This window comes from Chrysemys picta, chromosome 8 (genome assembly GCF_011386835.1).
Source record: "Chrysemys picta bellii isolate R12L10 chromosome 8, ASM1138683v2, whole genome shotgun sequence".
In the NCBI taxonomy this organism is placed as follows: Eukaryota; Metazoa; Chordata; order Testudines; family Emydidae; genus Chrysemys; species Chrysemys picta.
The window spans coordinates 1,360,585-1,379,448 of NC_088798.1; the positions used below are offsets into that span (position 1 = coordinate 1,360,585).

Here is an 18,864-nt window from a genome sequence, read left to right on the forward strand (position 1 = left end):
ACTTTGAACTGAAAACAGAATTCTGGAAAAGAGGAAGGGCAATCTGTTGAGATTTAATCAGATTTAATTATTCCCCAGCTGTCCATCTTCTAGCAACATCCAGCTTGACATCTGCTTGAGAATGTGTAAGCTATGCAGGGACATGTGCATACTAAAGCCCTGGTATTTGAGCTTAAATTACTCTACTAATCCATTGCCCTAATTCATCTCACGGTGATTAGACAGCTGCCTGCAGAGGGGTGGCAGTACCTGTTTTCCATGGGTGCACAGTGCTTGCCTCCTCAGATTTTCAGTTTGGGTGCTTTCACCTGATACTGTGGAGTAGTGTTTTCAGGGGGACAAACCAGAGGCTGACTAACAAGCCAGAACCTTGTCATTATTGTCTTAATTATCTAGATTCTTGCTTCTCTGGCCCTTTGTCAAAACCAGGTCATCTGCTCTGCCTGGAGACCTTGTGGTTTAATTTTATAGACTCCTAGACTTTAAGGTCAGAAGAGACCATCATGAACATCTAGTCTAACCCCCTGCACGTGGCTTATTCCACAGAACCTCACCTACTCACCCTGTAATTGACCCCAACCTCTTCCTGAGTTACTGATGTCCTCAAGTCATGGTTTAAAGACTTCAAGTTACAGAGAACCCATCATTTACACTAGTTAAAACCTGCAAGTGACCCATGCCCCGTGCCCTATGCTGCAGAGGAAGGTGAATCCCCCAGTCTCTGCCGATCTGACCTGGGAGAAAATTCCTTCCCAACCCCAAATACGGTGATCAGTTAGACCGTGAGCATGTGGGCAAGACCCACCAGCCAGACACCTGGGAAAGAATTCTCTGTAGTAACCCAGAGCCCTCCCCATCTAGTGTCCCATCAGCAGCCATTGGAGATATTTGCTGCTAGTGTAACCCACACACCACCTGGGTGTGGTGTTCTGTCCCATCTAGTGGCACCGAGACCACTTAGAGATTGAGTCTGCTACAATCTAGGCGAATAGCCACATGGCTTTTAGCTCATGCATTTAGCTCCAGAGGTCGTAGGTTCGATCCAGCCGACGACCGGGGTCTGTCAGTGTTACACACCAATCATAGATTGGCTACCTGCCATTGTAGACAGTCTCATCACACCATCCGCTTCATAAACTTATCAAGCTCAGTTCTGAAGCCGGTTAATTTTTTTCACCCCACTGCTCCCCTTGGGAGGCTGTTCCAGAACTTCTCTCTTCTGTTGGTTAGAAACCTTCGCCTAATTTCAAGCTTAAACTTGCTGATGGCCAGTTTATATCCATTTGTTCTTGTGTCCACACTGGCACTTAACTTAAATAACTCCTTTCTCCATGGTACTTGTCCCTCAATGTATACAGAGCAATCATCTCCTCTCAGCCTTCGTTTGGTTCGGCTAAACAACCCAAGCTGTTTGAGTCTCCTCTCATAAGGTAGGTTTTCCATTCCATGTAGTAGCTCTAGTCTTCTCTGCATCTGGTCCAGTTTCAATTCCTCTTTCTTAAACATGGGAGACCAGAATTGCACATGGTATTCAGATGAGGTCCCACCAGTGCCTTGTTTAGCATTATCTCATGGTAACACTTCCCTGTCTCTACAAGAAATACCTCAACGGATGCATCCTAGCATTGCGCTAGCCTTTTTCACGGCTGCATCACATTTTGTGATCAACCAGTACACCCAGGTCTTTCGCCTCCTCTGTCACTTCCAACTGATACATCCCCGCTTATAGCAGAAATTCTTGTTGTTACTCCCTAAATGCATGACCTTGAACTTTGCACTATTAAATTTCATCCCATGTCTATCACACTAGTTTGCAAGATTGTCCTGGGTTGAAGGAGCACAGTCCTAGATTGGAGAGGAGATGGTAAGGGATAACCCGCTCAACCTAGGCGCTGACTCCGTGGGTGCTTCAGGGCTGGAGCACCAACAGAAAAAAATTAGTGGGTGCTCAGCACCCACCAGCAGCCCCCCCTTCTCCCAACAGAGTCTCCTGCCCACCAGTGCTGGCAGCTCCGCCGATCAACTCCCCCTCCCCTCCCAGCGCCTCCCGCCCACCTGATCTGCTGTTCCGGAGTGTGCAGGAGGTGCTGGGAGAAGGGGGACAGGGTGCGCTTGGGGGAGGGGGCAGGAAGAGGTGGGTGAGTGGGGGAAGGGGTGGAGTGGGGACAGGGCCTGGGTCTGAGCGGGGATTGAGCGGACAATTGGAAGCTGGCGTCTGTATGAGGATTATTTGGGGTTTACAGAAGAGCTATGGAAGAGGCCAAGAGACTGTCCATAGACACCACAGGGCATGTCCAGCTGGAGTTTGCTGTGATAGCATTTTCTCTCAGTTATGATCCCTTTTCGTGTTTGTGGGTTTTCTTTTTTCTTGGATAAACATCATCCTCCGAAAACGTCTCTAGGTTGCCCAAGCCAAACTCTGACCTCTTATATGGGCTGCACTCAGCTGTGGCAATCTAGTCTGACCTCCTGTATAACACAGAGCATATGTGTTAGAAAAAATCCAATCCTGATTTTAAAATTGCCAATGATGGGACGATCCACAATTATCCTTGGTAAATTGGTCCAACGGTTAATTAATCTGTTTTAAAAAATATATACCTTATTTCTAATCTTCAACTTCCATCCATTGGATCTTGTTATACCTTTGTCTGCTAAACTGCAGAGCCCATTATCTAAGTTTTGTTTCCCATCTGAGTACTTATAGACTGTGATCAACTCAGCCCTTAACCTTCTCTTGGTTAAACTTAACAGATTGAGATCCTGGAGTCGCTCACAATAGACAGGTTTTCCAGTCCCTTAATCATTCTTATAGCTCTTCTCTGAACCCTAATTATTCAACATCATTCTTAAAATGTTGACACCAGAACTGGACACAGTATTCCAGTAGCAGTCAGACCAGCGCCAAATACTACCTACTCCTACTTGAGATTCCCCTGTTTATACATTCCAGGGTTGCATTAGCCCTTTTGGTTGCAGCGTCACAGTGGAAACTCATGTTCAGCTGATTATCCACCTTTTTTCAGAGTCACTGCTTCCCAGGATAGAATCCCAGATCCTGTAAGTATGGCCGACATTCTTTGTTCCTAGATGTATAACTTTACATTTGGCCATATTAAAATTAATAGATTTACAGGGTCCAAGGCCAGATGGGACCACTGTGATCATCTAGTCTGACCCCCTGTATAACAGAGTCCAGAGACCTGCCCCCAAATAATTCCTAGAGCAAATCTTTTAGAAAACATCCAGTCTTGATTTAAAAATTGTCAGTGATGGAGAATCCACCACAACTCTTGGTAAATTGTTCCAATGGTTAATTACCCTCCCTGTCAAAAACGTATGCCTTATTTCCAGTCTGCTATTGGATCGTGTTAGACCTTTCTCTGCTAGATGCAAGACTCCATTATCCAATATTTGTTCCCCATGTAAGTGCTTGTAGGCTGTAATCAAGTCACCTCTTAACCTTCTCTTTGTTAGACTCAGAGTTCAATCTATTTGGCTTATCACTATAAATGCATATTGTTTGCTTGTACCCAGCTCACCAAGTGATCCAGATCGGTCTGTATCAGGGACCTGTCCTCTGCATGACAGCTGCGGGGCACATCGTCATTTTTGTGTGTCAGACCTGTCTGACACCCACGTGTCCTAAAGCAAATACAATATAATACAAGTGCCATTTGGATAGGTTCTCTATATCCCAAAATCCTTTGCAGAATTAGATAATACAGTTGCAACATTTTTTTGCTGCAAAGTCAGTGAGGTTTAAAAATCTGGATAGTTGAAAATAGATGAAGAGCTGATGGGGTGCGGAGATGGCAGGAGCTGCAGAGAAAAAGGCTTACACCCAGAGTGGGGAGTTGTGCTGAAAAAGGGAGAGAAGGTCAGTGCTACACAGGTGCTTGGAGTAGGGGAATAAGAGAACAAGAGAGAAGACTGTGGAGGATTTTTAAAGCAGGGAGGACAGGTTTGAACTGAATCCTGCAATAAGCAGAGACCCAGTAGAGTTTTTCGAGGATGGAGTCAGGAATGTCTGGATGATGACTTCATCACAGGTGAAGCTCAGGCTGTAGTATGCAGGAGGAAGATGGGGGATGCATGCATTTGATTAGCACCAGGTAGAGTTCAGTTAGTGGATTAGGTCTCTTTCCATGTGTTTTGCTAGGTAGTTTACCAGGCTAATATTATTTGCAGGTGTTGGCATCAGTTTGGGGGCTTTTGTTTTTTGAGATGTTTGGGAACTGTGATCAACAGCCAGAAAACACTATCACAGTTGACAGGTTCCTCAGAAAGAGACCATGAAGGGTACCTGGAGACTCACCCCACTAGTGGTCATAGAATCATAGAATACCAGGGTTGGAAGGGACCTCAGGAGGTTATCTAGTCCAACCCTCTGCTCAAAGCAGGACCAATCCCCAGACAGATTTTTACCCCAGTTCCCTAAGTGGCCCCCTCAAGGATTGAGCTCACAACCCTGGGTTTAGCAGGCCAATGCTCAAACCACTGAGCTATCCCTCCCTGTAGGGCATGTCATGGGGGATGTGTAGGAAGCTCCTGCTGCTATTGCTTATGCTGTACTTATTCTGGGATAAACAGAACTTAATGGTGGTATAAATCTGGAACCCTTCATCAAATGCATTTAAAAGGAAAACCATGGTGAGTTATTTTGGGCTTATCTATGGCAGGTGTGGGAGAAGTGGTTGTACTTTGTTTACTGCCCCCTTTGAGTGCTCTGTTCTGCTCCCTTGAAGATCTTCTACAGCCTCTTTTCTATCCCTGGGACCTGACTGGTGCCGCTGCTGCTATTACTTCCCCAGTGAGTGACTTGTCTGAGCACTGTGCCCCAGCTCCCTGTTGAATCCGTGGGGCCTGCTGGCTTTCACTTAATGAGCGTATCTATTCCTTAGTATGGATCTGATGCACTGGAGCAGAGCAGGCTAGTCTTGTTTCCATTCTGCAGCCACCTGAAGGAAAGGTCCCGACTAAATAATTATTTTTAGGTGGATTTAGGGACATAGAGGGGAAAGCTTCATGTTTTTGACCTAGGCCCTAATTCTTAGGTCATGGAGTTTTTCTTTGATTTCTTTTGTTACCAGTGCAGCCTGGGCAGTAGAGATGGGACAATCCTCGTGGGTCCCATACAGTCTGCATGATGCAGGATTGTTTCCTACACTACCTCATCTGATGTAAAGATTTTCCTAATACCCCCAAATTTTCCTTTAACTCCTTGTTACTCTCTCCCTTGTGCCCACTTACATTCATATCCCTCCTTAAGCCCTAATTCTGCAAGGAGCTCTATGTAGGAATGGACTTTTTACCCCCAGGGCTCTCTGCAAGCATCAGTGTCCATCTGTTACCAGAAATGCCCATTACTTTGGGGTATGCTCATTTATTCGGGTTACTCTTCTGGGGGAGGGGATTCTGTAATTCTATCAGTGTACTGCTTGTGTCACTTGTGTTTTCAGATGGAGCTCTACTTCTCCCTTCTGCAAGTCCCCTCCCAATGCAGCTATCCTGCAGGACCTAGGTTCCCTAGGGCTGGGTTACTCCATCCCCAGAACCGGATGAACACACCCACACCCACACATACATTAACAGAGCAAGTCTGAGCAGACCGGGTCAATCAGCACTGTCAAGCTGACCCTTTATATGTCTCTGGACTCAGTAGGCTGCATGAAGCAGCACTTTCAAGCTGTCTCTCCTTCTATGCCCCTGGGCTCCATGGACTGGATCAAGCAGCACTTTCAAGCGGTTACCCTAATGGGTCCCAGATTCAGCACGTCCCTATCCCCACTCCCCCAACACAATTGCACTGGTAGTAACTACTTGATGAGTAAACCCCACAGTATTTTGGGTGCTGCAGGGATCTTTAGCTTAGGTAAAAGAAGCGTTGCTGTAGTGAATGGGGGAAGCTAAAAACACAAGAGTAAAGTTCAGCAAGAGCGAGAGAAGCAACCAAGTTAACCATAAAAGTTATGTATTGAATAATAGCAATAACTACAGAAGGAGGCTAAACTAACATAACATACATTATTAAAGGTTAATGCCTAAGGTAGAAAGGAAAATAGAGAGAGAGAAAGAGGGGGGATCTCACCCACTCCATGAGGCTTGAAGTGGTCGGGGTTCCCAGGTGATGGTGGTAGCTGAGGGTCCTGAATGCTGGAGACAGGCAGAGCCCCCAGCACAATCAGCCAGGAGAAGGTGGAGTTCCCAAGGGAACTGATGCCTAGTTTGGATCTAAGCATCAGAACACTGACTGGAGGGTGAGTAGGGATTTTTGTAGAGAAAATACAATGGTTCAAGGGAGAACACTAGATTTGTTTATAGGTAAGCTGATGACTCAAGGATTTTCTTTAGGCTAGACAATAGGAACCCTTGTCCGGCCTCAGCGCCCCCGCGGCCTGGCCTCAGCGCCCCCCCTAGCCTCAGCATCACTCTTGGCTATGGGTGGTGTTTTCTTTCAGGAAGTTCACAATGCAACTAGGCTGCTTCAGTATTAGGATATCAATTAAGGATTCATTACTAGAATTGGTCTGATAATTGCTGAGCTGGGTGTGTGCAGACCTAGGTTCATTAGCAGCTGGAGCAGAGATTCCCAGGATGCAGTGCTTCCCTGCTTTTTCTGGTTCCAGAGTTCACTGTGGTTCTCTGTTCTCCATTCTGTATGTAAATTGTGATATCTCCCTGTTCCATCTTTCATGCAGATGAGGCTAGGGGAGTTGTCTCGGCTCTCCATTCTGTATGCTAATGGAGATGGCTTCATCTTGTCACCCTTGACAGGAGGGGGTCTAGGTGTGTCTCCCAATGCCCTTCATTGCTCTCTGCAAGTCCCCCCCCCATGGGTTTTGGTTTAAGCAGAGGCTGCAGGGGGAGGGAGGAGTGTCGGGCTGGATACTGCACCCTGGTTCCCCAAGAACACAGAGCTGACTGGTATCACATCCCCGTGGAGTTCAGTGCCAGATCAGGATCTTGGTGTGCTCACCCTTCCAGGAGTGTAGCCTATTATGCTCCACCCATGTAATTTTTGCTCACACCCAAGCTGTAGAGGTAATGCTCGCTCCTGCAGTTGCGGAGGGAACTCCATTCCTAGTGAGGAAGCTACCTCTTCACTGAAGGGTCTCAGCACCCTGAAGGGGGACCGGGTTCTTAGTTCCTCTAAGCCAGGCCCGGCGGTGCTTGGGCATGTGTACTGCTCTGAGGAGGGGGCCTCCCCCTTTCCCAGCACTGAGTGACTGGCCAGGTGCAGTGTCCCGGAGCACTGCCTGCAGCGCGGAGCTACTGCCAGCCAGCCGGCTCCCTGCACCGAGTCCCGCCTGCAGCGCCTGCCCCTGGCTGTGGTGTGACCGCTCGTCCCGTCTCTGTGAGTGCCCGTCCGGGCTCCCCAGCCCAGCCCCTGCACCGACAGCAGGGATGGACCCAGCGCCACGGCTCGGGGTTAGATGTCCCCCGTGTGGGGCCGGGGCCGGGCCAGGGCTTGCGCTGCGCTATCCCCGGCCAGGCGCGCCGTGTGCGGGGCGGGGGGTATGCAGTGTTTGTGTGGGGGGCCGTTGTGCAGTGAAGGGGGTTGTGCGGGGGAGGGGGTTGTGTGTGTGTGTGGGGGGAGGGAGATATGCAGGGGGGGGGGCTGTTGTGCAGTGGAGGGGGTGGGTGTGTAGGGGATGGGGGGGGGCTGCTCCCTGGCGCCCAGGCCCGGGTTCGAGTCCCGCCGGGGACGGGGGTGTGGGCGAGGCGGGACCAGCTCTCCCCCCCCCCGTGACGGGAGGTACCTTGCTGTCCCCCGGGCGGGGGGGGGGGGCTGTCGGGCCGCGCCGCCTCCCCTCTGATTGGGCCGCGGGAAGCCCCCCGCCCCGCTGGATTGGGCAGCGCGGTGTCCGTCCGCGCCCGGACTGGCTGGGGGCCGCCCCGCCCCGCCCCGCTATGGGATTGGCGGTAGCGGGGCCCCTCCGCGCAGCCTGGAGCCCCGGCCGGCCCGGCACCTCCTGCCGCCGCCACCCGGCCTGGCGGCCTCCGCCGGAGCCTGCGCGCCGCGCCGCGCCGGTGAGAGGAGGGGCCGCAAAAGCCGGGCGGGGGGCGGGCTGGGTCAGACAGCGCCGGCCGGTGGGGGTGGGGGGCCGGTCCCCCCCCCAGCGTCCCCCCCCCGGGTCCCTTGTCCCCCCTCATCGCCCCCGCGGCCCGGCCTCAGTGTCCCGCTCCAGCGTCCCCCCCCCCCCGCCCCAACAGCGCGCGCCCCCGTCTCCAGCCTCAGCGCCCCCCTCCCACCGCCCCCTCGTCCCCCCAGCGCCCCCTTGTCCCCCTCAGCGCCCGCCTTCGGCCTCAGCGGCCCCCCCCCCGGCCTCAGCAGCGCGCGCCCCCGTCTCCAGCCTCAGCGCCCCCAAGGCCCGGGCTCACCGCCCCCCCTCAGCGCCCCCCCGGCCCTTGTCCCACCTCAGCGGCCCCCCCGGCCTCAGCGTCCCCGCGTCCTTTGTCCCGGCCTCAGCGCCCCGCCCCCACATTCCTTGTCCTCCCTCCGTGCCCCCCCCCGTCTCAGCAGCACCCGCCCCTGTCTCCAGCCTTAGCGCCCCCGCGTCCCACCTCAGCACCCCCCCGGCCCTCAGCGTCCCCGCGTCCCTTGTCCCACCTCAGCGCCCCGCCCCCACATTCCTTGTCCCCCCTCCGTGCCCCCCCCCGTCTCAGCAGCACCCGCCCCTGTCTCCGGTATCAGCACCCCCCCCCATCCCTCAGCGTCCCCCCCCCCGCCCAGCGTCCCTTGTCCCAACAACCCCCCCCACCCCGGCCCTCAGCACCTCCCCCAACCTGGCCCTCAGCATCCCCACGTTCCTTGTCCCGCCTCAGCGCCCCTGACCGCTGGCCGTGTAGCCTCCCGCCCGTCAGCAGTGCTCACAGCCCCGCGCCTGACCCGCTTGGACTCTGCCCCCTGCCTGGCTCTCCCCATTCCTCAGCTCTCCGCAGCCACCCTGGTCCTGGTCCCAGTCCTTAGCACCCTCCCCCGTCCGAGCTGTCTCCGGCCTATGTCAGATGTGGGGCTCCCTTCCCGTCACAGCTGTCTCCTTCCTGGCTGTAGAGGCCCCGGGGTTCTGCTTCGGCCCAGTGCTAGAGCAAGGTGGACACCGGCATTGTGGCCCCTTGGGGAACCAGGGGCCGCAGGGCTTGGGGCCGTTTGGGTGTTTGTTCAAGGCTGCCCCAGGGAAAGGGGGCTGATTTCTGCCTAGCACCGTGACTATATAATAAATTAATGGAGATATCCTATCTCCTAGAGCTGGAAGGGACCCTGAAAGGTCATTGAGTCCAGCCCCCTGCCTTTACTAGCAGGACAAGTACTGATTTTGCCCCAGATCACTAAGTGGCCCCCTCAAGGATTGAACTCACAACCCTGGGTTTAGCAGGCCAATGCTCAAACCACTGAGCTGTCCCCCCCACCACTTGGGAATGGGGAGGTGGGGTGGGTTAGGCTTGGCAGCTTCAAGTCTCTTTACACTTCTTGTTGTGTCTGAATGTCGTGTGTTCCATTATTCAGATTGCACTAACCTTTCTGCAGAGGTGGATCTGCGGTGTCTGCTCCCTCATCTGCCATTGACTAGGACCTTGACTGGAGATGCTACACAGCTCTCAGGGCTGAATGAAGTTTCTTGTTTCAGTCCTGAACTGTTCAATTCCAATCTAAATGTTTCTGAGTTCTTCAGACCTAATGTGGCTAAGCTTGGTAGATTTGCCACTCCTATGTGGGCTCCTGCTAAGCATGGCTTCGTGTGCATGTGTGCTTGAGCAGCAGTTGTTTATGCTACTGCAGGAGCAACAGGAACCAGCGTCATAGAATATCAGGGTTGGATGGGACCTCAGGAGGTATCTAGTTCACCCCCCTGCTCAAAGCAGGACCAATTCCCAACTACATCATCCCAGCCAGGGCTTTGTCAAGCCGGGCCTTAAAAACCTCCAAGGAAGGAGATTCCACCACCTCCCTAGGGAACCCATTCCAGTGCTTCACCACCCTCCTAGTGAAAAAGTTTTTCCTAATATCCAACCTAAACTTCCCCCACCCCAACTTGAGACCATTACTCCTTGTTCTGTCATCAGGTACCACTGAGAACAGTCTAGATCCATCCTCTTTGGAACCCCCTTTCAGGTAGTTGAAAGCAGCTGTCAAATCCCCCCTCATTCTTCTCTTCCGCCTACTAAACAATCCCAGTTCCCTCAGCCTCTCCTCATAAGTCATGTGCTCCAGCCCCCTAATCATTTTTGTTGCCCTCTGCTGGACTCTTTCCAGTTTTTCCACATCCTTCTTGTAGTGTGGGGCCCAAAACTGGATAACAGTACTCCAGATGAGGCCTCACCAATGTTGAATAAAGGGAAACGATCATGTTCCTCGATCTGCTGGCAGTGCCCCTACTTATACAGCCCAAAATGCCGTTAGCCTTCTTGGCAACAAGAGCACACTGTTGACCCATATCCAGCTTCTCGTCCACTATAACCCCTAGGTCCTTTTCTGCAGAACTGCTTCCTAGCCATTTGGTCCCTAGTCTGTAACGGTGCATGGGATTCTTCCGTCCTAAGTGCAGGACTCTGCACTTGTCCTTGTTGAACCTCATCAGGTTTCTTTTGGCCCAATCCTCTAATTTGTCTAGGTCCTTCTGTATCCTGTCCCTACCCTCCAGCGTATCTACCACTCTTCCTAGTTTAGTGTTATCTGCAAACTTGCTGAGAGTGCAGTTCACGCCATCCTCCAGATCATTAATGAAGATATTGAACAAAACCGGCCCCAGGACCGACCCTTGGGGCGCTCCGCTTGAAACTGGCTGCTAACTAGACATGGAGCAGTTGATCACTACCTGTTGAGCCTGACTATCTAGCCAACTTTCTATCCACCTTACAGTCCATTCTATCCACCTTACAGTCCATTCATCTTTAACTTGCTGGCAAGAATACTGTGGGAGACTATCAAAAGCTTTGCTAAAGTCAAGGAATAACACATCCACTGCTTTCCCCTCATCCACAGACCCAGTTATCTCCTCATAGAAGGCAATTAGGTTAGTCAGGCATGACTTGCCCTTGGTGAATCCATGCTGACTGTTCCTGATCACTTTCCTATCCTCTAAGTGCTTCAGAATTGATTCCTTGGGGACCTGCTCCATAGGGTGACCAGACAGCAAATGTGAAAAATCGGGACGGGGCTGGGGGGTAATAGGAGCCTAGATAAGAAAAAGACCCAAAAATCGGGACTGTCCCTATAAAATCGGGACATCTGGTCACCCTACTGCTCCATGATTTTTCCAGGGACTGAGGTGAGGCTGACTGGCCTGTAGTTCCCCGGATCCTCCTCCTTCCCTTTTTTAAAGATGGGCACTACATTAGCCTTTTTCCAGTCATCCAGGACCTCCCCCGATCGCCATGAGTTTTCAAAGATAATGGCCAATGGCTCTGCAATCACATCTGCCAACTCCTTTAGCACCCTCGGATGCAGCGCATCCGGCCCCATGGACTTGTGCTCGTCCAGTTTCTCTAAATAGTCCTGAACCACTTCTTTCTCCACAGAGGGCTGGTCACCTTCTCCCCATATTGTGCTGCCCAGTGCAGCAGTCTGGGAGCTGACCTTGTTCATGAAGACAGAGGCAAAAAAATCATTGAGTACATTAGCTTTTTCCACATCCTCTGTTACTAGGTTGCCTCCCTCGTTCAGTAAGGGGTCCACACTTTCATTGACTTTCTTCTTGTTCCTAACATACCGGAAGAAACCCTTCTTGTTACTCTTAACATCTCTTGCTAGCTGCAACTCCAAGTGTGATTTGGTCTTCCTGATTTCACTCCTGCATGCCTGAACAATATTTTTATACTCCTCCCTGGTCATTTGTCCAATCTTCCACCTCTTGTAAGTTTCTTTTTTGCGTTTAAGGTCAGCAAGGATTTCACTGTTAAGCCAAGCTGGTCGCCTGCCATATTTACTGTTCTTTCTACACATTGGGATTTTTTTTTCCTGAAACCTCAATAAGAATTCTTTAAAATACAGCCAGCTCTCCTGGACTCTTTTCCCTCTCATGTTATTCTCCCAGGGGATCCTGCCCATCAGTTCCCTGAGGGAGTCAAAGTCTGCTTCTCTGAAGTCCAGGGTCCGTATTCTGCTGCTCTCCTTTCTTCCTTGTGTCAGGATCCTGTACTCGACCATCTCATGGTCACCGCCTCCCAGGTTCCGATCCACTTTTGCTTCCCCTACTAATTCTTCCTGGTTTGTGAGCAGCAGGTGTAGAAGAGCTTTGCCCCTAGATGGTTCCTCCAGCACTTGCACCAGGTAATTGTCCCCTACACTTTCCAAAAACTTCCTGGATTGTCTGTGCACCACTGTATTGCTCTCCCAGCAGATATCAGGGTGATTAAAGTCTCCCATGAGAACCAGGGCCTGCGATCTAGTAACTTCTGCTAGTTGCCAGAAGAAAGCCTCGTCCACCTCATCCCCCTGGTCTGGTGGTCTATAGCAGACTCCTACCACAACATCACCCTTGTTGCTCACACTTCTAAACTTAATCCAGAGACTCTCAGGTTTTTCTGCAGTTTCATACCGGAGCTCTGAGCAGTCATACTCCTTTCTTACATACAATGCAACTCCCCCACCTTTTCTGCCCTGCCTGTCCTTCCTGAACAGTTTATATCCATCCATGACAGTACTCCAGTCATGTGAGTTATCCCACCAAGTCTCTGTTATTCCAATGACATCATAGTTCCTTGACTGTGCCAGGACTTCCAGTTCTCCCTACTTGTTTCCCAGGCTTTTTGCATTTGTGTATGGGCACTTTAGATAACTCGCTGATTGTCCCGCTTTCTCAGTCTGAGACAGGAGTCCTCCCCTCTTGCACTCTCCTGCTCGTGCTTCCACCCGGTATCCCATTTCTTCACTTACCTCAGGGCTTTGGTCTCCTTCCCTTCTCCTTCCCCCGGTGAACCTAGTTTAAAGCATCACCTTTGTCTTCTCCAGAATGTATCTCACCATATCCCTGTTGCAGATAGTCTCCAGGAGGGAAAAATTGCATGACTGGCCAAAAGGCACAGCGCTGACTGGTTACCAGAATACAGATGGACTACAGGCCCCTGCAATCTGCAGGCATCTGTCATTGCCCAGCACTGCCCTCTTAACTCTCTTGGAAAGCTAGGAAGAGAGTTGTTGAAGAAGAATTCCTTCCACTCTCTCTAGATTCCCTAAGCCACCTCAGTTGACCTTGTGGTAAATGGTACCAAAGATTGCCATCAATGACACTAGATTTTTGCCTATCACTAGAATGATCGTTAATGAAGTACATCAGTACAGTCTCTAAATAGCTATTCTTTTGGTAGCTGTGTGTTAAGAATGCTCCTTTAACACAATCCTTAAATCCATTATTGAGAATCTTTCCTGGCCATGTCTGTCCTCCGCACAAATGCTGTTGCTAGCTATCACCTGAAGGGCATGGGTACACCTCATAAATTGTAAGCCAAATTTCCTGCAGTGCATCCTGAACTACTGTAAATGAAAGAAGTTCCCCTAATGAAGATGGTACATTTTTTTTTCACCATTGATTTTGTGGGTATTGTCATTTGTATTGACACCGTAGGTGAAAATCCTTACACTGATAAAATGCTCAGAACTGTTTCTGTGTGGAGGCAGGCTGCTCACTTACGCTGGTGTGGGCTTCAGAGTCTTAGTGATGGAAAAGAAAAGAACTCTTGGTGTTCACAGCTACAGTGTGTCTGACTTCTATGGTTCCGTCTGATGAGGGAACCTATGAGTAGAATGGAGGGGTTGCTCTACTTAGTGGTTGAAGACACAAGATCACAATCTCCTCCTTGGCCATTGCCTGGAGCATGACCTTGGTGTAATGTGGCTACCTTCCCCTTTTCCCTTGTCTTGAATCCTCTTGGTGCTATCTATCTTGTAGTGGTTCAAGTGATGTAGAAGAGGCTTGGCGTAGCTGCTGTTCTTATTTTGCCTCCAGAGGTCCCAGATGTCTATCTGTAGGCATCTTCTTTGCCAGACTAATTGTGACTAGGGCTTCCTAAGCTGCAGAAATGGAGAAGTTTCTTTAATCATCCCTTAATTTTAATCTTAACATTTCAAAATGATCTGGGGGATTCTGATGGTCATTGTGGGAGCGACACTGCTAAACCCTGTCACAGTGCTAGAAACTGTAAAGCTCACTGCCTTCTTTCTCTGTCGTGCAGTATTAGATGGTCAAAAGACTGAACTAAGCAGTATGCAACTCTTAGCTTAATCTTATTCAGAAGTGTGCATAAGGGAGCAACAGTATTGTGGGCTGCTTTCCCCTTAGATAACTGCATTACCTGTAGTACTACTTAATGTTACATTTGCCCTGCAAGTAGAAGGGTAACGTTTTTCTTCCAATGTACTCCTGTTGTGCTGGCAGGTAGTGATAGAATGATATAATGCATGCTGGACTGCTCCTGGGCTATGAATGTTACTCATGGTTATGGGGTAGAGTGCTATTTCCTTTAGAGATGCACAAGTGTGCCTTTGGGGTTATAGCTGATTGTTGGCTGGGATACTGAGGGTTTTGCTCCACACAGAGGCGGCAGGGTGGGTAGAAAATGAACCTGCAGTGATGAACGCTACTCAAAAGCAAAGTAGGCATCTTCAGGAAGCCTTCCTGGTGGATGACCTTTATATGATATTACAGAACACAGATCTTCTGGTAGCAAATGCACACGAATATGGGAGGCAGGGTATGGGAATTCTGTCCGTTCTACAGTAACTTCCATTGTTCTATGCAGCAGTGGTGTAGTTGTGTTTTTCCCAGGATTTTAAACACACAAGGTGGGTGAGGTAATTTTTTTTTTTTTATTGGACCAACTTCTGTTGGTGAGAGACAAGCTTTTGAGCTACACGGAGCTCATCTTGAGGTCTGGGAAAGGTACTGAGGCGATATCTACACTACAGCACTTACAGCAGCGCAGCTGCGCCTCTGTAGCACTTGTGGTGGAGATGCTCTAAGCTGATGATTGTTAGTGTTTAGCAAGTTATGAATTTAAGCTTCCAGGCTTGTCTTTTGAAAGCGTTGTGCAGGTGTCCTTTGAGGATGAGGACTGATAGATCAGATATAGAATGATCGTTTTGTGAAAAGTGTTTATACACAGGTGATGTGGTGTTTGTCTTTTATTATTTTCCTGTGCAAGTTAATTTGAGAGTGTAGTGATTGTGTGGTTTCACCCCCATAGTTGTTCTTGGGGCACTTAGCACACTGGATGTGGTAACCACATGTTGTGTTAGGCATGCGTAAGATCCGTGGATCTCGAAAGATGTGTTGGGGAGTGTGTTGATCATTGAAGCAGTGGAGATGTGTCTGCATGTTTTGCATCTGTTGTTCTGGCAGGATCTGGTGCCGCTTTGAGATGGTGTACCCTGGTCTGTGGAGAACTTGCTTCTGTTAATGAAGTTGAGAGGTTGTTTGAAGGCCAGAAGAGGGGATTCAGGAAAGATTTCTTTCAGGATAGGGTCCCCGTTCAGTATGGGTTATAGTTGTTTGATACCCTGTGTAGGTTCCAGTGTGGGGTGATAAATGACTACTAGGGGTATGTGCTCAGAGGAGGTTTTATTTCTGTATTGAAGCCAGTTTTCTAACTACTTATGCTAAGCTTGTCTCTCTAGTTCTACAACAACACATTCTTGGGACCTTTCACTTGGGTTTTGTAGACTCTTCCCAGCATTTCTGAAGTCTGCTATTAAAGTTAGGCTGAGGGGATGTTAATGGAAGACTTCCTTGGTGTGAACTTTTGCTGTGTTTGAAACAGATAGTTTAGAACAAGGATTGGGGGGAAAAAAAAAAAAAGAACCAGGCACCATTTAGAAGTAGACATGAAAGACAAGGTCGGGGTTCCTACCAGCAAGATCGAGGAATGCCATGTGGGTGAGAAGTCTGCTGTCCCCTCCCCTAGCTGCTTGGAGGAGTGGAGGGATTTCTCCTAGGATGCATTAGGAGCCCGCTTGTGGGGCTTTTATCATTCGTATCAGCCTGAGGCTGGTAGATTTCAGATATACTTAAAGATCCCCATTCCTCTTTTTGCTTAGGCCTGGTTTAAATATAGTTTTTGTATTGGTGTAACTACTTTGGTTATGGGTGTGGCATTTTTTTAAACAACTAGTTATATTGGGGTAAGAGTTTTCACACTATGGGGTTATGCCCCTGTACTTTATTCACCTTCCTGTAAAGGTATAGGCTCTTTCCTGTGTGGTGAAGATGAGAAGGGTGCCAGCTAGAGAAAGAAGATGGTTGATTTCCTAAGTTTAATTCTCAGCAATGACAATTAAAGATTTACTCAGTTCTAGTGGACAGATTCAAAAACCTGTAGCCCATTCAAGGAAGGATGGAAGTACAACTCCCCAATGTGGACCAGTTATATTAGTATAAAAATGCTTTTACTGAAATAATATAATAATAATAATTAATGGAGATATCCCATCTCCTAGAACTGGAAGGGACCTTGAAAGGTCATTGAGTCCAGCCCCCTGCCTTCACTAGCTAGACCAAGTACTGATTTTGCCCTAGATCCTTAAGTGGCCCCCTCAAGGATTGAACTCACAACCCTGGGTTTAGCAGGCCAATGCTCAAACCACTGAGGTATCTCTCCTCCACTGATAGGCTGACACTGTATTTTATGAGGTCAGCTGGCTGTGCACACAAACAGTGAATTGAAAGTGAACTGAGCAGGCTTCTTGTTATTATGTAGTGGCCTAATGGCTCTTTAGAATGGCAGTTACTGACTGAGACCAAAGTTATGTTAATGTTAAGTATCAAGAAGTGAGGTTCTTACCCACAAAAGCTTATGCTCCCAGTACTTCTGTTAGTCTCAAAGGTGCCACAGGATCCTCTGTTGCATGTTAATGTTAGTTTCACTGGCATCCTATTTGGATAACTTGAATGAGCTTTACATTGCTCAGAACATTGACTTGCTTCTTGACTTTCTCATGTTTATAATGCACTTGCTCTTGAATGAATTGCAAGCTAGATGGTTCAAGGTTCAAACTGTTTTTCTCCTCCAGGTCATGTAGAAGAGCAGATTTCGTATGAAGATGGGATTGTTGGTGTTTATGCGTAACCTGCTACTAGCCCTTTGTCTCTTTCTGGTACTTGGATTTCTTTATTACTCTGCATGGAAGCTGCACCTTCTCAGATGGGAGGACACAAGTAAGTATAGGAACTCTTGCCAGTCCCTCTTTAAATGCTCATGAAGTAGTTGGTGGTGGTGTGGTTTTGGTTTTGTGTGTTTCAGGTTTGACGGTAGTAGAGTGATGGGAATAAACCCAATCAATTTCTGGAGCTTCAGCATACTGTAGAGGTTGAATTTGTAACTATTTACAGATCCTCTTCATGGCTTTGGATTATCAGTGGGTACAAGAATAAAGTTCATGCATCTAATATACCAATTATAGGCTTGCAATTTTTAGGTTTTATTATATTTTTTGTGGCATGGGATCCTTAATTATATTGTCCAAATAGGAATTATATATAATTGACCTTTGGAATTATTTGTATCTGTTCTGGGAGGAGGTTTTGCTCACTGTGTATTTTTTGAACCTTTTGGCTTATGGCAAACAGGTAAAGCAAGATGGTCTCTCTCTCTCTCTCCAGGTGCTTTTGAATTTCTTCAGTGGGCTCTTCTTTCCATCTCTGAATTTTTACATTCTCTATCCAGCCTCTCCTTATTTATTCCTTACATCAATCCTCATTTTCCCTTTCTCCGCTACCTTCAGTACTTGCCAGTAATTTGTCATCTTGAAGGATGTCTCCTCCATCCAACTGAAAAAAGCTTGTCCTTATTTTTAAGTTATGAAATCAGTTACTCAAATCCATGCTGATTATTTAATGTTCCTTTGCGTATAACTTTGGTCTGCAACTGTTCTTTTCACTATACTATTTCTGTAGTAAAGGGTACTCCTCACTTCCACCTCTCTTGGTTTCTTATCACATCTTGTCTGATGACTGAGTCAGTGAGCTGTAAGTACCCGGCTCCCCCTTATTACATCATTAAGACAGCAGGAATGCTGTTATTGAGTTTGTTTGTAACTTGTCTGGTATTCAAGTAGGTTAGAAGATACTTTAGATTGTAAGACCTTCTGGACAGGAATTGTCTGTGTGTGTGTGCTCAGCAACCAGCGCAAATGGTGCTTCAGTCCTGATTGGGGCCTTTGGGTGCTATTACAATATAAATATTAATAGCTACTGCTATTAATAATCTGTGGGAAAGTGCTTCCATTCTGAATGGAAGGAACAAGCCGAGGGAGGTTTTAAAATGAGTGCAGTGGCACAGCCTGTCAGTCTGTTAAGAATGCTGTGTATCTTCATCCTTCTTTTATTTATTTTATTTTATTTTTTTAACAGCATCAAAAAGTGTTGAGGCTTTCCAGAACCTGTGAAAGACATGGTTCCTACCCAAACAGATCACAGTCTGATTTTAATTTACTTATGCTATCTGTGCTTTGTACCGTACATGGTACATGGAAAGATGTTAGCGTAGTCTCTGAATTTCCTTGTGGTGTGGTTTTTTTTTTTTTTTTTGCATGTTTATCCTTTGTTCGTTTAGCTTTGTGTGTGGTATGCTAAAATGACCAATGTTTTTAATTCCAGCATGATTCTTTATGTAGTAATGACAAATGCTTAACTTCTTGTTCATCCTTTTAAATCAGTTCACATGACATCCCAGATCTCCAGGAATTTAACATGTGAATGCATGATGCTGTTGGTTGCTACAGGACACAGCCTAACAGAATAGCTTCTAAAGGGGCTGCTTTCTGAGCAGGTTTCATATCCCTGTAACGCCCAGAGGCAATGAGATGATTGCAGGATGAAGTAGCAGCTGTACAAATACACAGCAAAGGATCCTGTTTAAGATGCAGCT

The 18,864-nt window shown here is 48.4% G+C and overlaps 1 protein-coding gene across 13 annotated transcripts in view; it reads left to right on the forward strand.

Annotated features, from left to right (window-relative positions):
• Positions 1-18,864, forward strand: part of ST3GAL3 (ST3 beta-galactoside alpha-2,3-sialyltransferase 3) — a 367,793-nt gene that overhangs the window by 36,385 nt on the left and 312,544 nt on the right. For 3 of the 13 annotated variants that reach the window (XM_065555304.1, XM_065555307.1, XM_005307127.5), the window contains exon 2: positions 17,009-17,153. In XM_065555304.1, the coding sequence (XP_065411376.1) occupies positions 17,033-17,153 (121 nt within the window). In that variant the 5' untranslated portion in view covers positions 17,009-17,032. Of the gene's footprint in view, positions 1-6,098; positions 7,432-7,759; positions 8,035-17,007; positions 17,154-18,864 lie in introns of those variants that run through there. The other 10 variants (XM_065555309.1, XM_065555308.1, XM_065555310.1 and 7 more) reach the window with 10 other exon arrangements.